General features: G+C 29.9%; 2 protein-coding genes across 4 annotated transcripts; both read left to right on the top strand.

Moving 5' to 3' along the window:
- Positions 1-3,934: 3,934 nt before the first annotated feature.
- Positions 3,935-7,823, top strand: LOC126655827 (glucose-6-phosphate 1-dehydrogenase 2, chloroplastic). Of its 2 annotated transcripts, none has more exons than XM_050350139.2 (10): positions 3,935-4,381; positions 4,689-4,921; positions 5,194-5,288; positions 5,409-5,523; positions 5,949-6,154; positions 6,237-6,386; positions 6,469-6,589; positions 6,674-6,903; positions 6,989-7,189; positions 7,377-7,823. In XM_050350139.2, exons 1-10 carry the CDS (start codon positions 4,186-4,188, stop codon positions 7,624-7,626), a joined length of 1,797 nt encoding a protein of 598 aa, XP_050206096.1. In that variant the 5' UTR covers positions 3,935-4,185; the 3' UTR covers positions 7,627-7,823. The 2 variants fall into 2 exon arrangements, with proteins under 2 accessions (XP_050206096.1, XP_050206095.1); XM_050350138.2 differs by having other exon boundaries at positions 4,683-4,921.
- A 9,273-nt stretch (positions 7,824-17,096) lies between these two features.
- On the top strand, positions 17,097-19,397 carry LOC126654766 (transcription factor TCP20-like). 2 transcript variants are annotated; one of them, XM_050348739.2, is made up of 2 exons: positions 17,097-18,165; positions 19,210-19,397. In XM_050348739.2, exon 1 carries the CDS (start codon positions 17,260-17,262, stop codon positions 18,055-18,057), a length of 798 nt encoding a protein of 265 aa, XP_050204696.1. In that variant the 5' UTR covers positions 17,097-17,259; the 3' UTR covers positions 18,058-18,165; positions 19,210-19,397. The 2 variants fall into 2 exon arrangements, with proteins under 2 accessions (XP_050204696.1, XP_050204695.1); XM_050348738.2 differs by lacking the exon at positions 19,210-19,397 and adding an exon at positions 18,965-19,189 and having other exon boundaries at positions 17,098-18,165.
- Positions 19,398-24,520: the final 5,123 nt, after the last annotated feature.

Below are 24,520 nucleotides of genomic sequence, written 5' to 3'. Positions count from 1 at the left end.
TAATCTATTTTTAAATATCTGTATTTTTCACTTTTTATTTATTTGGTCTATAATTTATTTTATTTTTTTAGTTAGTCTTTGTACTTTTTATATTTTATTTACTTGATCCCTCTATAATTAAATTTTACAGTGATTTATTTCTTAAAAGATAGATTAGAGACAAAATAAAATAAAAAATAAACTTTAAAAAATACTAAGTAATCTTTTTTTTATTTATACAAAAACTAAGTAGATAAACATAAAAGTCCTTCCTTTTCATAGAAAATAATACGAGGAAGGAGAGATTTGGAAGGGGCTCAGCAAATGGTTGCAAAGACTAAGTAAATAAAAAATAAAAAGATTAATAAATAAATAAAATAGATCAGAAATTAAATAAATAAAAAATAAAAATTATAAAATATGAAAATAGATTATGCTTATGCAATAAGGTAATTATGTTCAAAATGTATATAGCCTGACCTGGATTGCTTACGTGGAGTCACAAAATAAACCTTACCATCTTTTGCTTCTGAAATGCTGTAAAATACACACAAAAATTAAAGTAAAATACGTAAAGATGTTGAGAAAACTGAGGATAATTCATTAAAAAAACTGAGGGTATTAAGGATGCATGATTTTGATATTGGGTAAGAATAGGCCAACTCATAGTTTTAGCCCATTCACAAGTGGGCCTTTAAAATCAAAATATCAAGGGTAAATTAGGATAAATACTCCATTTTCAAAAATAATTAGATTTCATACCTCAATAAAAAAAAGATAAAGAAAATACCTCACCTTTTATTGTTTTTATTTTTTTACTCTAGTAGATGTTTATATTATAATTATACCTAACTTTTATTATTATTTTACTCTAGTCATAATTTTTTTACTCTCAAATGACAACTGTCATTATTTTCTTTTTTTCTTTCTTTCTTTTCTCTCTCATCTCTCCTCTCTTCTCTTTCTTTTTTTTCTTCTTCTTCTTTTCTTCTCTGTTTGGCTTTTCTTCGCCATTTTTCTTCTTCTTCTTCTTCTTTATTTCTTCTCTTCTTCTTCGCCGTTCCTCCAACGGTCGTCGTCGCTCCGCCATCACTCGTCGTCGCTCCGCCATCACTCAACCGTCGCTCCGCCATTCTTTTCATATTTGATTTTAGTTTTTCTTAAATTCGTGGTGATTATTACGATTTATATTAACTTTTATATCTAAATAAATTACTCTTTGATTTTCTCAATTTTAGATCTAAAAATCTGCATGAAAACGATTTTATGATGAAAAAAAACGATTTTTGGCACAAAAAACAGCATCTGATTATCATATGAGTATCACTGCATTATCATAATATTATCATAACACTGTAGAAAAAATGATTTTTTTTATAAGATAATGTCTGATTATCATATGAGTATCACTATATTATCATGTTGTTATTATAACACTGCAAGAAAAAAATGATTTTCTGGAGAAAATAATATTTGATTATCATATCGTTATCATAATATTATCATATGTCGTTATCATAATATTATCATATGATACCGAGATGATAATATTTATGGTAACTAGATGATAATGTTATGATAATATCTATGATTATGTTATGATAAAACAATGTCTGATTATCATGTCAGTATCACTACATTATCATGTCGTTATCACTACATTATCATGTCGTTATCATAACACTGCAGTATATAATTAGATGATAATGAAGTATGATAAGGTTATGATAATTGTATGATAACCTATGAAAAAAATAAACTACATAAGTGTTTATGATAACCAGATGATAACGGAGTAAAATCATAAATATTTTAATACCCAGAGTAAAAACATAAATCTGAAAAAAACATGAGGTATTTTCTTATAACTTTTCCGTGTTGAGGTATAAAATGTAAATATTTTTATTTTTGGAGTAAATACCTAAACTTCCCAAATATCAATGTAAACAGGCATGACCCATGTACATAAATTGAACATTTTGGGAATTGGGCCGGGGCCTGAGCCCTGTCCATTAATAAAAACTTCAAAAAATATATAAAAGTGTCCCCTCCTTACAAAAAGATATCACTTTTATATTATTAATACACATTTTTCAAATTTATTCTTGACATTAATATATTTCATATGTAGAATAATATGTAAAACTAATCGTATATTCAATTATATCATATTTTTAAAAATAAGAATGAAGAGAAAATATATTATAATTAAAATTTAATTTTATCTTTATATTTATTTTGTTTGTCGTAAGAGAGTATAAAATAATAAAAATTAAAAGTCATACAATAACTTGACCATTGAAGCAGGCTACTAAAAAAAAGTCCCTCCAATATAATTTTAATGTTTGTTGTCTCTTTATATATTAACATACTCTAATCGCTCTTGACGATCTATATAATACTCACTAATTTATCAAAAAGGATAATTGTGTAATGACAATCTCAAATATGGTGTAATAAATTAAGCTTCAATACCATCTAAATTCTAAAATATTTAATTAATACATAAATATTAAAATGACAAAGTCAAACTATAATTTAACATAAGACATATCAATGAGATATAACTCAAATAGTATATGCGATGTCCGCTGGACAGCAATTTGTTAGGTCGTTTGATCGATTTTTTTATAAGCGTTTCCCCTTCCGCGAATTATAAAGAAAAAACATTTGGTCATAATTAAATTAAAAAAAACAAAGTATTCTATTATAAAAAAATTATATTAAAAAATATAGTTATTAAAAAATTTAAAATATCGAAAATAATAGTGAGTATTGATGAGAAGCTAAAGCTGGAAACGCAATTGACTTCAAGAAGCAAATAGTAAGTAACCTTTGTGTTTATGCATCGTCTTTTGATGACCTTAAGAAACCATAATTTTCTTCTTTTTGTTGGCTTTGGAAGTCCATCAACGGTCCAATTTGCACACCTCAATACATATACACGCACATATAAAAACATTATATTAAAACTAAATACTGAATTAATTGCTCACATAGTTGTCGGTTTCGGCTGTTCAAAGTTGCTCAAAATAATATTCTAATAAAGTATGTTCTTCACCATTTTGCTGTGGAAAACAATTGTACAAATAACACAATTCAAAAAAAAAAGTAATTAGGGAAGATATTTATAAATTTTTATTTTAAATCAAAATAATTAATTGAGAAACTAAAAGTATAAAAAATACTTAGTTTTGTTCAATTTTTTTATTGTTCAATATATAAATAGACTTTACATAGAATAATTAAATATTTATAAATATTAGTGTATTAATTTTAAATAAAATGATATAATTTTTATTTTATTAAATGTCAAACATGATTATTTGTTTAGTTATTTTATTATATCAATATAAAAATTTATATTAGCTCAAAATTATATTAGTTATAATTATAAACTTCCGAAAAATTATAATAACCTGACATGAAATAAAAATTTATAATACATAAATTTTGGATCATCATAAAAATTAATAAAATAGTAAAACAATTGAATTATCAAACATATGCATAAATATTTTCTCATAATAATAAATTGATCAAATACGAAAAACGCACACATATTACAACCGGCACTATAAGTACATGATAAAAACAAATCACTATTTTGAAAAATACAACAAAATAAATAAATATATACGTATGATTTAAAATTGAAAATCACCGCCTCTCTACGGTCATAACTGAAACCGGGAGGAAGAGTTTTGGTAAAAATTTGACACAAATAGATTAAATTGAGTTTTGGTAAAAGTTTGATACAAATAAATTATTTACCTTTGAGGAAAAGCCATCAATGACTTTATTTTCGAAAGGTCATTAGTGACATATTTGGTTTAGTTAGTATCAATTAATTTGATTAATCTTTTTAGTTTGATTAATTGTTTTTCTGGAAAAAACAAGCATCCAAAATGGCACCACTAACCTAATTAAAAAAGAATGATTAGGTTAATTTGTTTCAATTTGTCTTCTCAGAACTCATAAAACACAAGTACTGTACTTCTCTCTCTAGCTTTCTCTCTCTAACAGACAACTTGCCCAAAGACCAAACAACACACTTCGCAGCCTTTCGGAGATCTCAAGGGCCTTAAACCCATCTTTTTTTCTCGATATTTCCTAAGCTCTCTCTTCTTACATAACCCATATCAATATTTAATCTTCATAAACACCTTCAAAAAAACTTGAAAAAAACTTAAAACTAGAAAAAAGATGGCCACCCTTTCTTCAATTCATTCCCGTTCTTATTCAAATTCAAATTCTTTATTCTCTTCCTCTTCGTCTTCCATTAATGGGCAACAATCTCAACGATTAACTCTGATTTCTAAGAAGTTTTTAACAGCAGCAGCTAAGGATTCACTAAAATCTCAAAATAATGCATACCCAGATGTGATTCTTATGCAGGACGGTTAGTTTTTCTTGGTTTGGATTGATACCCTGTATTTTGTTTTTAGTTTTATGAATTGGGTTTGGTTTAGTTTTTGATTTTGGTGTTAGTTTGAATCAATTTGAATTGGATTGTGTATATATATGTTAATTGTAATATGAATTAAAGAGTGGTCCTTTTGTATTTGTGTGGCTGAGATTTGGTTAGTTTTTTTGACTTTTAGATATTGATAGATTTTTGTGGAGATATTTGTTGGATTGCACTTTTGGATTGAAAGTTATACTTTTGTTGGTTCTTATTTGAATTAGTGGTTTCAATTCAGGTGCAGTGGCCAGCCCAGTGAACCCTGTAAAAAATGAGAATTCTTTTGTGAAATTGAAAGATAGTTTGTTATCTTCAGTAACATCTTCAGATGAAATAAAAGAAGAAATTGGTTTTGATTGTAATAATGAAGATGAGTCAACTGTCAGCATCACTGTTGTTGGAGCTTCTGGGGACCTTGCTAAGAAAAAGATTTTTCCTGCACTTTTTGCCCTTTATTATGAGGGATTTCTCCCCAAGGTTTGATTGATAGCGATTTGTGTAATTCAAGCGGTTTCAAACCTAGGTAGCACGGGCACGGGAAACGGACACGGCGGAACAGTGTTATCTTAAGATCTTCTGTGGGAAAAAAATGAAGTTTTGTATCTGAAACGTCAAGTTTGTGAAACGTTCCGAAACGGGACACGTTGTTTGAATGAAGTGTCCGTGCTACCTAGTTTCAAACTGATGTTATGTTTCATGTTGTCATTAATTCTGTGTGCTAACTAAGTGGTGGAATTATTTGGTTTCAGCACTTCACTGTGTTTGGTTATGCTCGGAGTAAGATGACTGATGCTGAACTTAGAAACATGGTTAGCAGGACGCTGACTTGCAGAATTGATAAGAGGTGAGTTTGTTTCTGCATTGCTTCAGAGCTTACATGTAGTGTATGTTCACAAGTATATTATTTGCTTTGGAATGTAAAGTTGTTCATAAACATGATATGCTGCTGCTTCTGGATATTTAGGGAGAACTGTGAAGAAAAGATGGACGAGTTTCTTAAAAGATGTTTTTACCATTCTGGTCAGTATGATTCTCCGGAACATTTTGCAGAACTAGACAAGCATCTGAAAATACATGAGGTAACTATGGGGTGCAGACCAAGCTTTTAGACATTGTAAAACATTTTATATAGTGGAGCTGTGACGTGTCACATTTGAGATAGTGTATTGCTTGTAATTGTGATTTCTTCCCGGAAGTGAATTTGGTTTGACGTCTTAACTTTGATGATGAAGTACATTGTATTTTCCCATAAAAAAGTACATTGTATTTTACCTTTTTCCCTATTTACGTTGCAAAGACGGAGCATGTGTAATTTTGGAAATTCGCGTAAACTTCATCATCATTGTTAATGACTGCTTGCGGTTGGACCTTTTTACTACTGCAGTGAATTAAGTACATCTACCTCGTCGGTTGTGATATTTTAGCATGTTGCATCATTGTTTAGTTTTTGATTCTCAATCAACTTGTGATGTGATGTGGGAATAACAGACTTTTGCGTGTGCAGGGCGGGAGAGTTTCCAATCGCCTTTTTTATCTGTCAATTCCTCCGAATATTTTCGTTGATGCAGTAAAATGTGCTAGCTCGTCAGCTTCATCTGGTAAAGGCTGGACCAGGGTCATTGTTGAGAAGCCTTTTGGCCAATGTTCAGATTCTTCTGCTGCTCTGACAAAGTCACTCAAGCTATACCTAGAAGAAGATCAAATATTTAGGTGGAATTTCTTGAATTTCAGTTGGTTTTTTTCTTCTGAGAATATGAACCGTGATCTTATTAGAAAGATATCCAATTTTCAGGATTGACCATTATCTGGGTAAAGAGCTGGTAGAAAATCTTTCGGTTCTCCGCTTCTCCAATCTCATTTTTGAACCCTTGTGGTCAAGGCAGTATATAAGGAATGTACAGTTAATTTTCTCTGAAGACTTCGGCACCGAAGGACGTGGAGGGTACTTTGTTTTCTCAAACCGTTAATATAGTTTCGATCTATTTTGATATATTGTGGCTAATTCCAACTATTGTTTTGACCAGGTATTTTGATAATTATGGGATAATCAGAGATATAATGCAGAACCATCTGCTTCAAATTCTCGCACTCTTCGCCATGGAAACCCCAGTCAGTCTAGATGCAGAAGACATAAGAAATGAAAAGGTTTTGTTAATTTTCTTAAATGCCACTCATTCAGCGTGTCATTTTTTGGATTTTCTAAGAATTATTATTGTTTGCTAATTTTAGGTCAAAGTTTTGCGATCCATGAGGCCTCTACGGCTTGAAGATGTGTTCATAGGTCAGTATAAGAGTCACACCAAGGGAGGAGTTTCTTACCCAGGCTACACTGATGACAAGACTGTGCCAAAAGACAGCTTAACTCCAACATTTGCAGCCGCGGCCCTCTTTATCGACAACGCAAGATGGGACGGGGTGCCTTTTCTTATGAAAGCGGGAAAAGCATTACATAATAAGATGTGCGTGTAGATTGTATATTTTACTGTCATTGTCATTGACTCGGTGGTTTAGATTGTTAACACTTTGGTTATTGTTCTTCCGCAGGGCTGAGATACGTGTACAGTTCAGGCATGTACCCGGTAACTTATATAACCGGAACTTTGGAACAGATCTTGATCAAGCTACGAATGAGCTTGTAATCCGAGTGCAACCAGATGAAGCTATCTATTTAAAGATCAATAACAAGGTCCCTGGCTTGGGAATGAGATTGGATCGGAGCAATCTAAATCTTCACTATGCAGCAAGGTAATTCATGTTCTTGTGAGAAAACGCTTTAAGATTCCGAGTTGTGACCAAACTCATCACCTTCAGTTTTTGGGACCTGACCTCAGGGAGATTATAGTTATCAATATCATCCCTTTTTTTTTAATTATTTCTGTTAAATTCTTATTAATCACTGATGTTTCATCTTGAATTAATTCGGGTCTTATAGATATTGCAAGGAGATTCCTTGTGCGTACGAAAGGCTGTTGTTAGATGCCATAGAAGGTGAAAGAAGGTTATTTATCAGGAGTGACGAACTAGACGCCGCTTGGTCACTGTTCACTCCCGTATTAAGGGAGCTTGAAGAGAAAAAGATCATTCCGGAATACTATCCATACGGGAGTCGAGGCCCTGTCGGTGCTCACTATCTGGCAGCACGATACAATGTAAGATGGGGAGATCTATGTGTAGAGCAGTAAAAGAGAAGTGGTGTTTTGACAGTGAAAATGAAGTGTAGGATAGAAGAGAAGCTTAATGCTTTATAAATGTGTATTAGGATGGTAATAATGTATGAGGGAATATCAGAATTGTTCTTCCCACTTTCTGAGTTACACTACATTCCTTTGTTCTTTTCTGTTTCTTCTCCATTATAGTAAATAACAGGAAACTTTAATAATATTATGTTCAGAATCTTGAATTAGAAAAAAACTACTATCTTTAGGGTTGTGCATTGGGTGGGAAGTGAGAACTAAAATGAATAAAATTTTGTTTTTCTTTTTAAATAGAGTTGAGCTGAAACGTTTTTAAGTGGGAACTAGTTAATTTGGTTCAGTTTTTCGGTTAGATTTGTGTAAAAATTAAGTTGAAATATGTATACTTTTAAATCGAGGTGAAGTAAATTGTATCAAATTGAAGTTATTGGTTTAGTTCGAGGTGAAGTAAATTGTATCAAATTGAAGTTATTGGTTTAGTTCGATTTTTGCACATACCTAACTAGCTTGTGTGGACAATGCATGCCCTCTCTAAATATTGAAAAACTTACATTTTATAACTCGTTTTTTTATCAAGTGTGCACTTCTTATTCATATTTTTTTGCCTAAAATATCTTTATTTTTGTAGAAAGTTACATTCATATAAGTCCGTCTTATTTTACATTGTGAGATATAAATATAACCTTTAGTTTTTTTAGAGATTTTTACACAAAAAAACAATCACCAGATATAATTATTTTTTACTTTTTTTTAAATTTTGAGATATTTGTTGAAATACCCCCTTAAAAATCAAGTCATTTTAATTTTAGACAAGAGCTAACTAGCCCGGTTTCGGGGGAAAAAAAAAAAACTAGCCCGGTTCAAGGGTGTATGAGAGTTTGGATCTAGGTTTTGAGTTGGTCCTAGCATGAATGATATAAGCTTAAACTTTGTGACCAAACTTATCCAAATATCAATCACTTTTAAATTCGGCCCTTTGTAAAAATGAACTTATAATACAATGCGGGTGATTTTAAGTGGATTTTAGGTGATTTTTAAGTATATTACCACTTAACTAGTTAATTAAATGTTATATTCAATTTGAAAATCAACTCTTTTTAAGTTATCACAAAATCCATTAAAAATCACATGAAATTTGATCTAACATGAATGCAACAATTTAAAATTCTATATATGTCAACCGGAGATATTTTATATAAATACATCTAAAATCTACATTAAATTTATCTAAAATTCATATCATGTGAATAAAATATATAAGATACGCCACAATACAGTAAAGTCAGTGTCAGATCCATTATTGGAATCCGTCAAATCACCTAAAAAATAACTAAATTGTCTCTAAATTAGTAGGAATACCCATCTTTTAGTTTGATTGAACTACAAAACTAAAATATTGTATTTGGTCAATATATTATTATTTAAATTTCTATCTTATTATTTTTAAAGATAATATTAATAAAATTAAATTAATTATTTAATTATAGTTATTATAAAATCAAAAGAAGAATAATTATTTTTACAAAAAAATTTAACTAATTTAATATTAATTAAAAATTAAAAATTGATATAATTATAATAAATTTACTAATATGTACATTGACGGGTTACGTTACGAGACACGTGCATAGCACGTAATGCGAGACTAGTATTCTAAAAATGGAGCTAATTTCATTTTCTATTATGATTTTTTTTGGATGAATTTTTATTATGATTAACAAACAATAATAAAAAAAATAATGAGCTATAGCTCAATTGGTATAAACGCTGGGCATCACACTGTTAGGTCTTGTGTTTAAAAAATTTCACAATGTTTTCCTTTCTCGATTATCAAAAAAAGAAAAATTATAACCAAAAAATTATTTAAAAAATCTGTAAAACCATTGAATAGCAACAGAACAAGTTTAGGTTTGCTAAGTTCAATGTTTCTGTTACAAAGAAAACAGTGAGTGACTCAAACCGAAGATTTCATGGTTTGTTCGTTTCTGTGCTTTATCTACGGTTATGGCTTTACCTACATTTTCACTAACTCAAATTGTTGCAATTCAGCATCCCTTTTCTCTAAAAATATATATTTAAATAATCCAACTCCGGCAATACAAAATTAAGCCGATTTCCAAACCAATTGATGTCGGTAGCTTACGCCATGATTGTTTTTGTTATTTGGTTCGGGCAACTATAATTGAAAAGATTTATAAAAATATAAAATGAGATTTAATTTGAAAAATTTAAACTAGAACGCAAAATTCTTATTAAACTAAAGATATGAAAGATTTCCTTTAAAAATAAAGAGAACTTGGAAAATAAATTTTCCACAGACGACGTCAAGTGATAAATCACCGCCGAGCACTGGGATATGAGATACCTGAAAGCACAGAATACATAAGGGTCAGAAGGAACACCGGTGGGGATCACTGGATGTCCGCTCCGACAGTGTAGTCAAATTTTCAATGGGGAAAGAAGAAGATAAATTGTAAAAAAAAGAGAAGTACCTTTAGGGTTTGTACATAAAGCGGCTTCTATAATTTTACCTATGCAAACCTAATAGAGCCGTCCTTCCTCTTTTTCTCTTGATCCCCACTTTTTTGTTATGCTGATGTGTCTTGTTCTGCTTTGTCTAGTGCAGGCAGTTAGGTGCGCCTTGTGCGGGGAATATTCTTCTCGTGTATCAGAGAATCTTATTTGGTATCAAAAATTTGTTAGGCCCACTCGCAGCTCGACACCCGACTCCTTTGTCTATATTCGTATAAGCGAGAGGCCTCTAATATATTGATAGATCGGATCCTAGAGCTTAACCTTCTATACACGTCGACCTATGCTCTGTGATTCAGTGACCTTACGACTAATTTTCTCGGCCTTGGCCTCTATTCCGGGCTATCGTACTCTAGATAACTACTTGCTTGATATCCCGGTTAAGTCAGCTATTTTCTTGTCTGACTAGCGATGGTCTTTTTAAGTGAGGCTGTTTCATCCCTAACTTTCGCCCTTAACCGACATTACTACTACGTTATCATTCAACCATTCACATTTTTTTTGATTCAAGTATAATCTGAAAAACATTTCACCTAATATTCTAACCTTTTGAAACTTTTCGTCCTATATTCCGATTTGTGTTTTATATATTGTTTTTTAAAAGATTGATGCCGTTTTTGGTTGTGTGAATTTTCAATACTATATGACGTATAAGATATTTAAACTATATATGCCGCAGCGGAATAGCAGAAAATTAATTAGGAAATCAAGCTTATGGCAAAATATAGAATCGAACTAAAAACAAACACAAAATTTACGTGGTTCGTCAATGACAACTCCACGGGCAAAGGAATGAGTTTTATTCACTAAAAGATGAAGAAAACAAAAGAACGGTAGAGATTTTTCTAATGCCCAAACCCAACAATAAACCCAAATAATGCTTTGGTCGTACTAATCTGCCTCACACTCTTAAATTATACAAGCCATGAGCTTGTCTATTTATAGTGTTCTAAATAGGTCAAAGGAATAAGGAGTTCAAATCCAAAAAGGATTTAGACTTCCTTTTCCTACACAAACCTAATAATGACATAATCAACATCCAACACATATTAGGATAAATTAAAGTCCTAAACTAATTAGAATTCTAGGAATAATCCTAACAATCTCCCCCTTGACTAGAATTCTCTTGCATCTTCAATAAATTAGAATGACAACCAAACTCCACCTTCTCCACTTCACCATAACAGGTTACTACAATTGAGAAATTCCAAACAAGCCCAAGAACGTCTTGAACTTGCAAAATGACACAATAGATAAATCAAATAACTTATCAACCAATTGGCACGCAGCTGCGAATTTGTTGGCCTTGATCTTGGCTATGTCATCAGTAGAATCTGGCGAAAGAGACGAAGTCGTAACTGATCCATCAATCTCATACAAACGACCAACTCTATGAGCTTTCAATAACACCACAGCATCTTTCACAATATCCAAAACCCCATTCCTGCCATAAAACTCATATCCACAAATTTCTAAAGTAGATAGAGAGATAAGATTCTTACGCATTTCAGGAACATGTCGAACGTCGGTGAATGTTCTAACTTTTCCATCATGCATCTTGATCTTGACTGAACCAATGCCCAAAATTCTGCAAGTTCCACCATTGCCCATAACTACAACTCCACTATCAACTCTGTTGTAGTCGGAAAACCAATTGAAATTGGCACAAATGTGATATGAACAACCCGAATCTGCATAAAATTTTGAACTTATAGATTTATGCTGCACTTTTGGACCAAGCCGGTTCTCTGGGTTAAACCGGTTGTAGAACCGGCTCCCCCTAAAACCTGAATCTCTACTCCAAACTGCTAACACATCTTCATGGTCCTCATCTGATTCATCTTCAACAATATTGGCTTGAACGTTAGGCTTTCGGTAGTTTTTGCTTTTTGGATTTTTCCAACAATCAATTTTTAGATGCCCCTTCTTCTTGCAATAATTACAAGTAGAGTTTTTGTGTTTCAGACACTTGTTATCGTAATCTGTCTTCATGCTAGTACTGATTGTAAAGGCAGTATCAGACATCTGACTAGCATTCCCCATTAGCTCCTTATCCATTAACTCCTTCGAAAATAGGGCAGATTTAACTCCCTCAACAGAAAGCGTATCATGATTAAATATTAAATTTTCACGAAATTGCTTATAATCAGAAGGTAATGAACGAAGCAACATAAGAGACAGATCTTCTTCATCATATTTAATATCCAGACTCTCCAAATCCATTATAATGGAATTGAATTCCCCAAGGTGTGTTTTCAAAGACGTACCTTCAGCCATATGGAGCATATGTAGACGGTTTTTGACAACAAGTTTACTGGTGAGATTTTTCTTCAAGAACTGCGTTTCAAGTTTCTTCCACAAATCCAAAGCGGATTTTTCGCGTAGAACTTCACGCAAAATATCATCAGATAAACATAGTCGGATGGTAGATAGAGCTCTCTCATCCAAATCTTCAATCTCGTCTTCAGTCATCTTCTCTAATAGCTTCTCCTTCTCCAGTAATGCTTTTCGCAATCCAGCTTGTGTTAAACAGTCACGCATCTTGATTTGCCATAAGACAAAACTCTTAGTGCGATCAAACTTCTCAATTTCAAATTTTGTCATAGCCATATCAGAAAATTTCCCAAATAAATCCCAAATCAGAACTGTCGCTCCGATACCACTTCTTGTGAGATTAGCCGCAGCGGAATAGCAGAAAATTAATTAGGAAATCAAGCTTATGGCAAAATATAGAATCGAACTAAAAACAAACACAAAATTTACGTGGTTCGTCAATGACAACTCCACGGGCAAAGGAATGAGTTTTATTCACTAAAAGATGAAGAAAACAAAAGAACGGTAGAGATTTTTCTAATGCCCAAACCCAACAATAAACCCAAATAATGCTTTGGTCGTACTAATCTGCCTCACACTCTTAAATTATACAAGCCATGAGCTTGTCTATTTATAGTGTTCTAAATAGGTCAAAGGAATAAGGAGTTCAAATCCAAAAAGGATTTAGACTTCCTTTTCCTACACAAACCTAATAATGACATAATCAACATCCAACACATATTAGGATAAATTAAAGTCCTAAACTAATTAGAATTCTAGGAATAATCCTAACAGCCATGTTTATTAAATTGTGCTTAGATAAAAAAAAATGTGAAAGATGTGAATATATTATAACAACAACCCTTAATTATATATGTAGAAAATAAAAATAACTCAACTAAAAAACAAAAAATATGCAAAATAAATTCTAAAATATAGAAAACTAAAATAAAGTACAAACTTACAAATTACTCGGTCAGAGGTCTATATATGTCATAATTCACACTTTCATTTCTTCTATTTAAATGGTTTATGGTATTTTATTCGTCAACGATTTAGTCTCTTTGTGTCATGAGTCAAAAAAACTTAACTTTAAAAACTTAAATTTTAATTTAGTTATTAAACTTATTTTTGACACAAACAAAAAAAATACTTCCTTCATCCATAATATTAATCGCATATGAGAATTTGTTTTGGTCCATAATAATTGTCATTTTAAATATTAAAAGAACATTCATTGCTAATTTTCTAAATTTATCCCTATCAATAAATAATTTAATAAGACTAAAAAAATTAATCAAAACACTAAAAATAGTATCAACCAATATGAATAATTTAGTAATTGCATATATAAATTTATAAATATTTCTTAATTTCTTAAATATTTAAAATAGCCAAATGCGACAAATATTTAGACCGAAGGGAGTATAAATTTGTAAAGTTCAATTTATTTAATTTTAATTCTCTTTTTCCTTCTTTTTGATTTTTTCTAGTTCATTTAGTTTTTAAAATTAAAAAGTTACTTTTTTCAAAAAATTAAAACGTTAAAAATATTAAAATTAAACTGAAACCCTTAACTCACTAAAGATCTCATAATAATATTTATTTAGACATATAAAAAGTATAAAATTGAGAATTGAATTGATTTGTTTTAAGTTAGTTCTTTGACTCAATTAACTAACACTAAAAATGGACGGAAGAATTAAACAACGGAAATTAAAGTATTTTAATTTTAAAACATAATGGATAAAAATATGACTTATGACACAGGTCTGAAATCTCAAAATAATTTTGCTCAATATAGAATGACTACATTTTGATCTACTTTGGCATTTGCTTACCCAACTTTATCCATTTAGACTGATTTTTTCCCCTAAAACAGGGTGGAAGAAAAATACTTAGGATAAGCTAATACTGATTTTGCCAAATTAAAATTTGACTTATAAAAAATTAATTGCAATAGGACATCAATTAGAACTTGCAGATGAAATATAGCACATTGAAATCCTGATCAAACCTACTATAGAGTATCAATGTTTTCAGTAACAGCTTGAAAATGATAAAATGTACTAAAAAGCAAAGTTTTGAAGGGTCCATAATTGTCTCCAAGATAAATAGCACATGTGAATTACAATACAATTATGCAACATTAATCACACCCACCAATTAAGTTGTTCTTCACCTTAGACAAATCATTGAGTTGAATTAGTTTAGATGTAGCTTTTAATCTTCAAACTTACATAATTAAGGAAGAAAAAAAAAAGACCCTATTTTAGATTTTGGCATGTAAAAATCTTTAAAATTAAAAGATTAAGTATTAGCTCAACTTCAATAAAAGGCTAATCACTGTTAAGTATTAGCTCAACTTTAAAATTAAAAGATTAAGTACCGGTCGAAATTAAAACGAATCAGCCATAAACAAAAAAGTTAAAAGATTAAGTATTTTTTTAGTGATTTAGCTCAACTTCAATAAAAGGCTAATCACTGTTAAGAAAACGCTAATAAAATTTAGTTTGTTGGATTAGGTTTAGATTATATGAAAGAGTATTAGACTAGTCAAGCATTTCCTTTTCTCATGTTGGTCTTCAAACTGGAGTGCAGACTAAGCTAACCTAATTAAGACACAAATTAAATTGCCCGCTTATTATAAATATACAAATTTATCAAAATACATTGCAATAAAACACTCGATTCATTCATGTCCTGCACAACTTTATAGGAAGAAAATGACACCCCTATTCAATCATTGAATTGTTAGGTATAATTTCTAAAAAATATTTATTTATTTCAACTTTTTTATTTAAAAATATTGACATATTAAATTTCAATGTATGATGTTTGTAGCGATCTAATCTTAACATTTAAAATATTATAAATCATATTCTAAACTTGCGCATTTTATATGGGTTAGTATCATAAAAATTCACCAATCTTACACGTTTTGTTTAATCACATTGTTTATATTCATCATTTTTATATACAAACTACCAATTTTTGTCAAATACATACACCATTTCAAAATCTGGTGATAATTGATGAGTTTGCAACCGGACTGTGACATGTCATAACAAACCGGATAGTGACACGTCCGCAATTTTCACCAAATTTTTGAATGGTATGTATATGAGAAAAATTGGTAGTTGATGTATGAAAATGATGATTTTTAAACAGTGTAATTAAAATGACAAAACGTGTAAAGTTGGTGAATTTTTAGGACATTACCCCATTCTATATTTTTATAGTTCACAGCTGTTTTTTTAAAGTTTGATCATGGAGGCATCCGTGCATTTGTGCACCGTTATACATGACTTGACACTCTGGTATTGCCATGTATGATCAAAATTGTCGGAAAACATATTTAGATTACAAAATGTTAAAACGTGAATGGTTATGATTTTTTACATCGTTCTTTAAACTATTGAATTAGATCACGGTAAACATCATATGTTGAATTTAATATGCTATATCCATTTTATTTGTAGTGCAATCTTTCCAAAATGTTAATTTGACATAATTTTAATAAATATATTTAATTATAGCAAATTAGACATATTTACAATATTTATAGACTTTTCATTTCTCTCTCCTCAAGAGCTCTCCTTTCTATCCTCCCAACCCTAGCAGCCGCATAATACTTGGAGGAGTTGGGTTTTGATCATTTTTTATTTAAAAATCACCTTTCCATCCTCAAAATTTTTTAAATTACAGCAAATAAGTGGTTGATTTACCATATATTATTAGTTCTTATTGTTTTTTTTTCTTTATTGGATTTATCTATCTTACATAGATTTCATATTTTACATATATTTATTCTTTTTCAAATAAAAAGATTTATTAGGTATTATTATTTAATTTTTATATAAAGTTACTTTATAAAATATTTTTTTCTTGATTAAAGAATTATTGAAGAATAAATAGAAATAGCACACTTGTTGACACTTGCACAAACACTTCCAAATCTACTAGCAAGCATGTGAGTTGCTCGAGGCACAACAAACGGGCGATTGCCCTTATTTTTTTCAAATAAATTACTCTTAATATTTATATAATTCACTATTTTTTCATTTTTGTTTAAATATTAAATAAATTTTTATTTTATTTCAATTAATATTTTAATTAGTCCGTACATTTCTAATGTTAATTAACTAAATTCTTAACCCAATAACTATCTATAGAATAAAAAGTAGTGTAGTCATTATATCCGCCATACGAATACTGTAATAAACTTTAAGTTTGAACTAGAGACCTCCACAATCATCAATCATGCCACATTTTGATTGGTGTAGCTTAATCTCTTTTTAATTGATGTTTAAATGTTTTATTATTAAACAAAGTCTCAAAAAATTCTATTTAATAATGTGATTTATTTATTTTAGGTAAAAAAATTATGTTTACACTAGAAGGTAGGTAAATTAGCAATAATCACTTTAGGTGGTATAATCTTTTATATTATTTTTCATATTAGATCATGCTTGTGGAGGAATTATTGTTATTTTTTAAGGAAAAAAAGTAAAACACATGATTGAAGATATAACAAGCAATTAGTCAAATAAAGGACAAATGCAGTTATATCTTGAAATGATTTAGTAGTAACTTTAAGTTGATTCCAATGTTTGAACAATAAGCCAAATTTCATTGACAAATTGGATTGAAAGGACAAAAGTAAGTATATGCTTTTTCATGTCATTTTCTTCAATCAAACTTAGCTACAAAATTTCCAAATAATCACCATTTTTAATTCTCTTTAATCCTCTCGAAAAAAAAAATAAAAAAACCATGGCAGAGAACAACAAGAATTCAGAAATCAACGATTTTCAAATTATGCTTCAGAATAAAGATGACAGCAAAAAACAATTAGCACCAAAGAGAAGTTCTAACAAAGATCGGCACAAAAAAGTTGATGGTCGAGGGAGAAGAATTAGAATGCCCGCTTTATGCGCAGCGCGAATTTTTCAGTTGACGAGAGAATTAGGTCATAAATCGGACGGCGAAACAATTCAGTGGCTGTTACAGCAATCTGAGCCTTCCATTATAGCTGCCACCGGAACCGGAACGATTCCGGCTTCAGCTCTTGCAGTTGCAGAGTCCTCTGTTTCAGAACAGAGCAACTCCGTTTCAGAACAGGGGAACTCTGTTTTGCATACAAGAGAAAGGGCAAACTGGGGAATGTTAAATAGTAATTTAGTAAGATCTAATGTAATAACAAGTGGGATTTGGCCTGCCGTTGGTGGAATTGGTGGAGGTTTAGTTTCGAGTTCGAATTCGAGTTCGTTGTCATCGATCAATTTCGGAAACGAAAATGGAAATAATTTGCCAAAATTTGGATTCCAAGGTGTTGAATTTCCAAATATTAATATGGGTTTGATGGGGTTTTACTCAATGTTTAATTCACAAGTTCCAGGCTTAGAGCTTGGACTTTCTCAGGATGGTCAGAATCAGACAGGAGTCTCAAATGTTCAAGCTTTGACTCAGTTTTATCAGCAGATGAGTCAGAACCGAGTTGGCTCAAATTCTTTTAGTCATCAACAGCATCAAGATCCTGAAAAGGATGATTCTCAAGGATCAAGGCAATAGATAATTGAAATTATAGAGAAAAAAAAAAGATTGAATCTTTGAGCTAGCAGTTGGCTGATAGCTTCAGTCCTTTTGATCAGCAGTTTCATTTAAATCTGCAAAAAAAAGGTAATTTTTGAAGCCTCCTCCAAGTTTTATGGGTAATTTACACTTGTTGTCCCTTAATTATAGTCTTTTTCTCAAAACCGTCCTTAAATTTTAATTTGTAATCCATCATTTTCTAAATTTTTATTTAATAACTTGGTTGTTTCAATTATTATTTTTGTGCTGTTGCGGTTAATTTTAATAATATGGCGTGCCAACTGGAGTCCTATATGGACGCTTATAGTTTTAATTTTTATCACACAAAGTTATGCAGAAATATTAAACATTCGTACAGGGCTCTAGTTGGAATGCCACTTTATTAAAATTGACAAAGACGGCGTAGGAGTAACAATGGACATAATTAAATTATGGAATAAAATTTTATGGATAGTTGGAATACGAATTAAAATTTATGAAGATTCAAAGTGAAAGACAATATTGTAAAGGCTAAACTCATCTCGATGCCACATGTATTTTATCATTTTACTCAAAAAAACTCCTACCTCGAAAAATTTATTTTCCGGTTTCTAAATTTGTCAAATGCAAAGTTTTTATTTTCCTATACTAAAATGTTATTTTTCCAGACCCTATATTTGTTGGCATTTTTGTTCATCCACTCCATATAAAAGAGCATGGAAATCAAAATTTGAAAAATATAAAGACATAAAAGATAAGTGTTTTGAGGTAAGATCTTCCCGAATAAAAGCGGTAAAATATAAGAACCTCACGATAGATTTTGTCTTTTGTAAGTTATCCTATTTGAAGTTTTCGGGTTTTAATGAAAATTTTAATTTAATTGAAATTTGTTTTTTGGGTTTGTTAGATGCAGATGATTTATGAAGAGAAACAAACGATGGATTGGAGAATTTTATGAATTTTGAGTTTGGTTTCATATAATTTGTTTGCAGATTGTGTTGAGTTATTGTATTAGATTGCAATATTTTGCATTAAGTTTGAGCTTGTTTTGAATTCTAGGTGATGATCTTTGTGGCTTACATACAGCAAACATGAGTAAACAATAGTTTTATTATAAGTTGAACTTATTATCTCTTGAATTCTCTTCATTAGGTAACTCAACTAAATTGATGCAATCTTAACAGCAGCAATCTAAGAAGCACGGAAACTTCGACGAAATTACGTGTCTCGTTTTAGAAACGTTTCACAAACCGGAAACTCTTGAAAACTCGAGAGACTCTTAGGTAAACTCAGTCCGTCACGTCATCCGTGGACTAAGCCTATAGCATAATGACACGTCATTAAAATGATGGCAATCTTGTAAATTCGTTTATTACTTATTTACACATTTGAATAGTAATATTACAAGATTGCCCTCATTTTAATGACGTGTCATTATGTGATAGGCTTAGTCCATGGATGACGTGGTGGACTGAGTCTAACTAAGAATTTCTCTGAAAACTCATAAGAAAATATTTCAGGCCGTTTCCATAAATATAAAAAATTATATAACTATAAAAAAACCTAAAAGTTCTCCAATAATAATCTTTTTGAATCAATTATCCACAAATTTTATTGTTTACTTTATCTACAATAAAACTTATCTTTTTATTTTTTATTGGATTTAATTATGTTTGATTTATTTTATTAATTGGTTAATAAATAAATTATATTTAATATTTTATAATTTTTAATTTTTAATTTTATAAATATTATAGCTATATCCCTATATTTTTTTATTATTTACATGTTTCCCCAAAGTTTCATGTCCTTCATTTAAAAAAAATTATGTTTTTCCATTTCTGTTTCGTGTCGTTTCAGTTTTTCATTTTCCATTTTCGTTTCCGAGCTATCTAGGTAGCAATTCAAGTTTTTTTCTTTGGAATTAATATTATTGAAAAGAGGTGGGATTGAGTTGAGGCAAAAACTATCAATTTTGAGATTTTAAAATTTAAAATTTAAGAATCAAATTAGGTCAATGTTTAATGTAGGTCAAACTCGATGTTGACTCTAGTCGACTCTATTATTTATATAAAAAGTTCTAAAAGTTAATTTTAGCGTAGAAGTAGGAGTAGGAGTTTATTGTACATATAAATAATTTAATTTTTAAAATATAATCAAAAAATTAGACTCACGAGTCTGTCGAACTTTGTATTTTTATATTCAAATCTGACTGGATAATTGGATCAACTAGTTTAAATTCAATCTCAACTCAATTAACCACAATGATTAATTTTAAATCTTAAATAATGTGCATGTTGATTTGATATAGTTATACTCCTAATATGAGTAATTTATATTAATTGTGTCTGAGCTATTTCGTCTCTTTTCATTTTTAAAATTTAATTCGAATCAGAACTCTTAAATTTTAATTAATAATTTGAGTGTTCATATCGTTATTTTTACTGCTTTTTGTCATTTTTATTAACGTGGCTTGCCAATTGGAGTTCATGTACTTATAATTTTCACAAGATATTGCGTAACAAAGCGTTTATATAAAATTACAATTGGCTTGACACGTCATTGAAATTGACGGAAACAACACATAAATAACAGGAGAATTATTTAATGTAATTATTGCGTCATGTTATTCGCATAACAAACCAAGTACGTGTTAGCAAAGAGGAATTTCAAAAATTAAAAAAATACGTAATAATTAAAAAAAAAATTGCAAATGCTCGTAGATTTGTTATAAGAAAGAAATGTAAAAATAAGCTACAGAGACGGTTTAAAGAGAGACACGGGTATAAATTACCCCTAATATTGAGCACCAAAACTATTAGTATCCAGTTTTTTTTTTAATAAAAAACTAATGATATCCAAAAGTGATGCATCAAGTTTGAACTTAATTGGACTTCTTCACAAAATAGGCCTTCACATGATTTTGGGCTTATTAGGTGTTTACCTAAAATTTAAAAATAATAGGAAATACTACCTCAGTGTAGAAAAGATATTAAAAATACCTCAGGATTTTTGTCTAATTATTTGTGTACTCTACGTGTCAAAATATTCAGAATTTTACTCTCACATTAATGACATCTCTCTCTCTCTCTCTCTCTCTCTCTCTCTCTCTCTCTCCCTCTCCCTCTCCCTCTCCCTCTCCCTCTCCCTCTCCCTCTCCCTCTCTCTCTCTCTCTCTCTCTCTCTCTTCTATGGTTCTTTTCTCTCCATTTTTGTTCCCTTCTTCTTCATTATTTCTCCGCCATCACCTCCGCCATCACCTCTGCCATCGCTCCGCCATCGCCTCCGTCATCGCTTCGCCATCGCTCCGCCGTCGTATTACCGTCGTTCCATTATTATTTGAAATTTAAATATCGATTCTGTAATTTTTATGGTTTATTTTAACTTACAGACCTAAAAAATATCGATCTTACAATTTTTTAGTTTTCAGATCTAAAAATCTGTAGAAAAAACGATTTTCATCTGAAAAAAATAATTTTCTGCAAAAAAAACGATTTTCTGCGAAAAAACAGTGTCTGATTATCATATCATTATCACTACATTATCATGTCGTTATCATAACACTGCAGAAAATAAAAAAATTTCTATAAAAAAATGTTCGATTATCATACTGTTATCATAACATTATCATGACGTACTTTATCATAACAGTATATTATCATAACATTATCATGACGTACTTATCATAATATTATATTATCATAACATTATCATGACGTACTTTATCATAACAATATATTATCATAACATTATCATAACGTACTTTATCATAAATATATCATAACATTTTAATATACCTTATCATATTATTATCAAAGGGTATCATATTATTATCATCAAATTTATCATAACGTTGTTTATCTTATTATCATAACTGCATCACATTATTATCATAACTTTATCACACTATTATCATAATCGTATAATGTTATGATATTGATATGATAACCATCATACATACATGTTAACGTTAATGATACCGAAATGATAATCAATCACTTTTCTTGATACTATTATCATAAACTTTATCATACTGTTATCATAAACGTATAATATTATGATACTGATATGATAATATTATGATACATATATGCTAACGTTAATGATACCGATATGATAATCAAGTATTTTTTTGACAATTTTTTTACAGTGTTATGATAATGATATGATAATGTCATAGTGATACCGATATGATAATCAGACGCTGTTTTCTGCAGAAAATCGTTTTTCTGCAGAAAATCGTTTTTTCCATTATAAAATCGTTTTTTATGCTATTTTTTAGATCTGAAACTGAAAAAAATAAAGAGCAATTTTTATAGATCTGAGAATTAAAATAAATCGCAATGATCACCACAATCTAAGAAAAAAAACGCTAAAACTAAATATGGAAGAACGGTGGATCGATGGCGGCGAGATGGCAGATCGACGGCGGCGTGATGGCGGAACGACGGCGGATCGATGAAGGAACAACGGCGGAACAATAGAAAAAGAAGAAAAGAAAATAAAAAGAAAGAAGAAAATGGAGAAGAAGAAGAAGAAGAGAGAGAGAGAGAGAAGAAATCAGAGAACAAAAAAAAAATACACGTGTTAAAGTAATAAAATAAATACTTAGAGTAAAAGATAATATAAAAGAAGTATTATTATAATAATAAAAGAGCTTAGAGTAAAAAAATAAAGGTGCTAAAAAAGTGAGGTATTTTTTCTATCTTTTCCTTGTTGAGGTAAATATTACTATTATTTTAAACAATGGAGTATTTTCCCTAATTTTCTCCATGATTTTGCTGCTTGCACTTTCTACAACTTAATTGGACTTCTTACAAGTTACAGTCTTATACTATTTCAACTTAGCAACCTGGCCCAATAATAAACCTTTGAATAGTATAATTTTAGATTTTTCTTTTTCTCAAAAGAGTATAATTTTAAATTTGAAACTTACTAATTACTAGGGCTGGAAAATTCCTAAACGACCCGTTTACGCAACACGTCACGATAAGAAATTAAACAGGTTTGGGTTGAGTTTATATGGATATCATAAATCGGTCAATCCATTTATGACGCTGTTAAATATATAACGAGTTAAACAAGTTAAACCCGCCTAACCCGTTTAAAACATGTTAAGACATATTTAAATTTATTTATTAATTAAATTATTATATATGGCCGTATATACTAAAATAGTGTACATAATTTTCTAATTGTTGTTTTTTATCTTAATATTTATAGTTATTTTGGAAGTTTGTAATTTGATTATGCTTATTTAATTAAAAAAATATGCTAAATAGGTTAAATAAATTAGTAATAAACGTGTTAAATAGGTTAAACATGTGATTTGTTGTGGCTTATTTTAGTAAACGGGTTAGACAGTTTGGCACGTGTTAATCTGTTTAATAAACGGGCCGTGTTTAGATTTAATATTTTGACTCTATTAGTTAAATGGGCCGTCAGATTGAGAAAATCTGTCTATTTTTAAATGAAAACATGACCTATTTATGAATGATTATACGAATTGTCAGTCTTACCAATTACCATCCTTGCAAAAAAAAAATTAATATGTTGGAGTCTAATTGATTTCGTTCATATTAGTTCATTCATGATTCACTCATATTTAATTTAAAATTGATAAATTCCCATCTAAATAGATGAATATTACTGTAATATAAAAATTCAAATTTAATACGTTTACAATTTTTTATAAATTAAGAATACTAATCAAATCACTCATGATTAAAAGTTTTATAATTTTTATCTCATCTTGCATGAAAGGGGAGATGAATTTCATTTCGTTTGTTCATAAATGGCTCATTCCCTTAAGTAAAAAGTTTGATGGTTACATTTTTAAAAAATGTTCCAATAACAATTTATTTTTAGGAAAGATGTATATTTATACATTTTTTTATTTCATTTCCAATGAGAAATAATATAAATAAAATAAGGTTGCACTGCCACTTGGGACAAGTTGGTCAATCCAAAATTACAGGAGGCCATAATATATTTAGTGGTCCAATTGAGAAGTGGGTTTTTGGACCACATTTAAGCTTATTGTTACAAATGAATTCCAGTCCATTACAATACATAAGAGTCGTTATATAATGTACATCCCATTCGAATCTTACCAATAAATAAGCGGATCGCGCTTTCGTAAATTCAATTCATTCTACAGACGTTCTTTATTTTAATTATTGAAAAAAATTTAGTAAATCCAAAATTTATAAAACAGTTTAAAGTAAATCAAATTGAATCGAACTTTATTTTTTAAAAAATATCATTCAATTCACAGAAATTTAAATGTTTTAAAATCGAACTGAATTGAACCAATTAATTCACTTTTTTAATTCAATCTGCATTTAAAGTTAAGTGAAGACGTTTTATGCTTACAATCATACTAAGCTGGAACAATAATATTCTATGATAATGTTAATTAAATTAAACTGAATTTGTCGATATTTTTCAGTTATTTAATACT

The sequence above is a fragment of the Mercurialis annua genome, linkage group LG7 (assembly GCF_937616625.2).
Source record: "Mercurialis annua linkage group LG7, ddMerAnnu1.2, whole genome shotgun sequence".
Taxonomy (NCBI): Eukaryota; Viridiplantae; Streptophyta; class Magnoliopsida; order Malpighiales; family Euphorbiaceae; genus Mercurialis; species Mercurialis annua.
The sequence above is the reverse complement of the archived record's forward strand: the minus strand, read 5'-3'. Positions and strand labels throughout refer to the sequence as shown.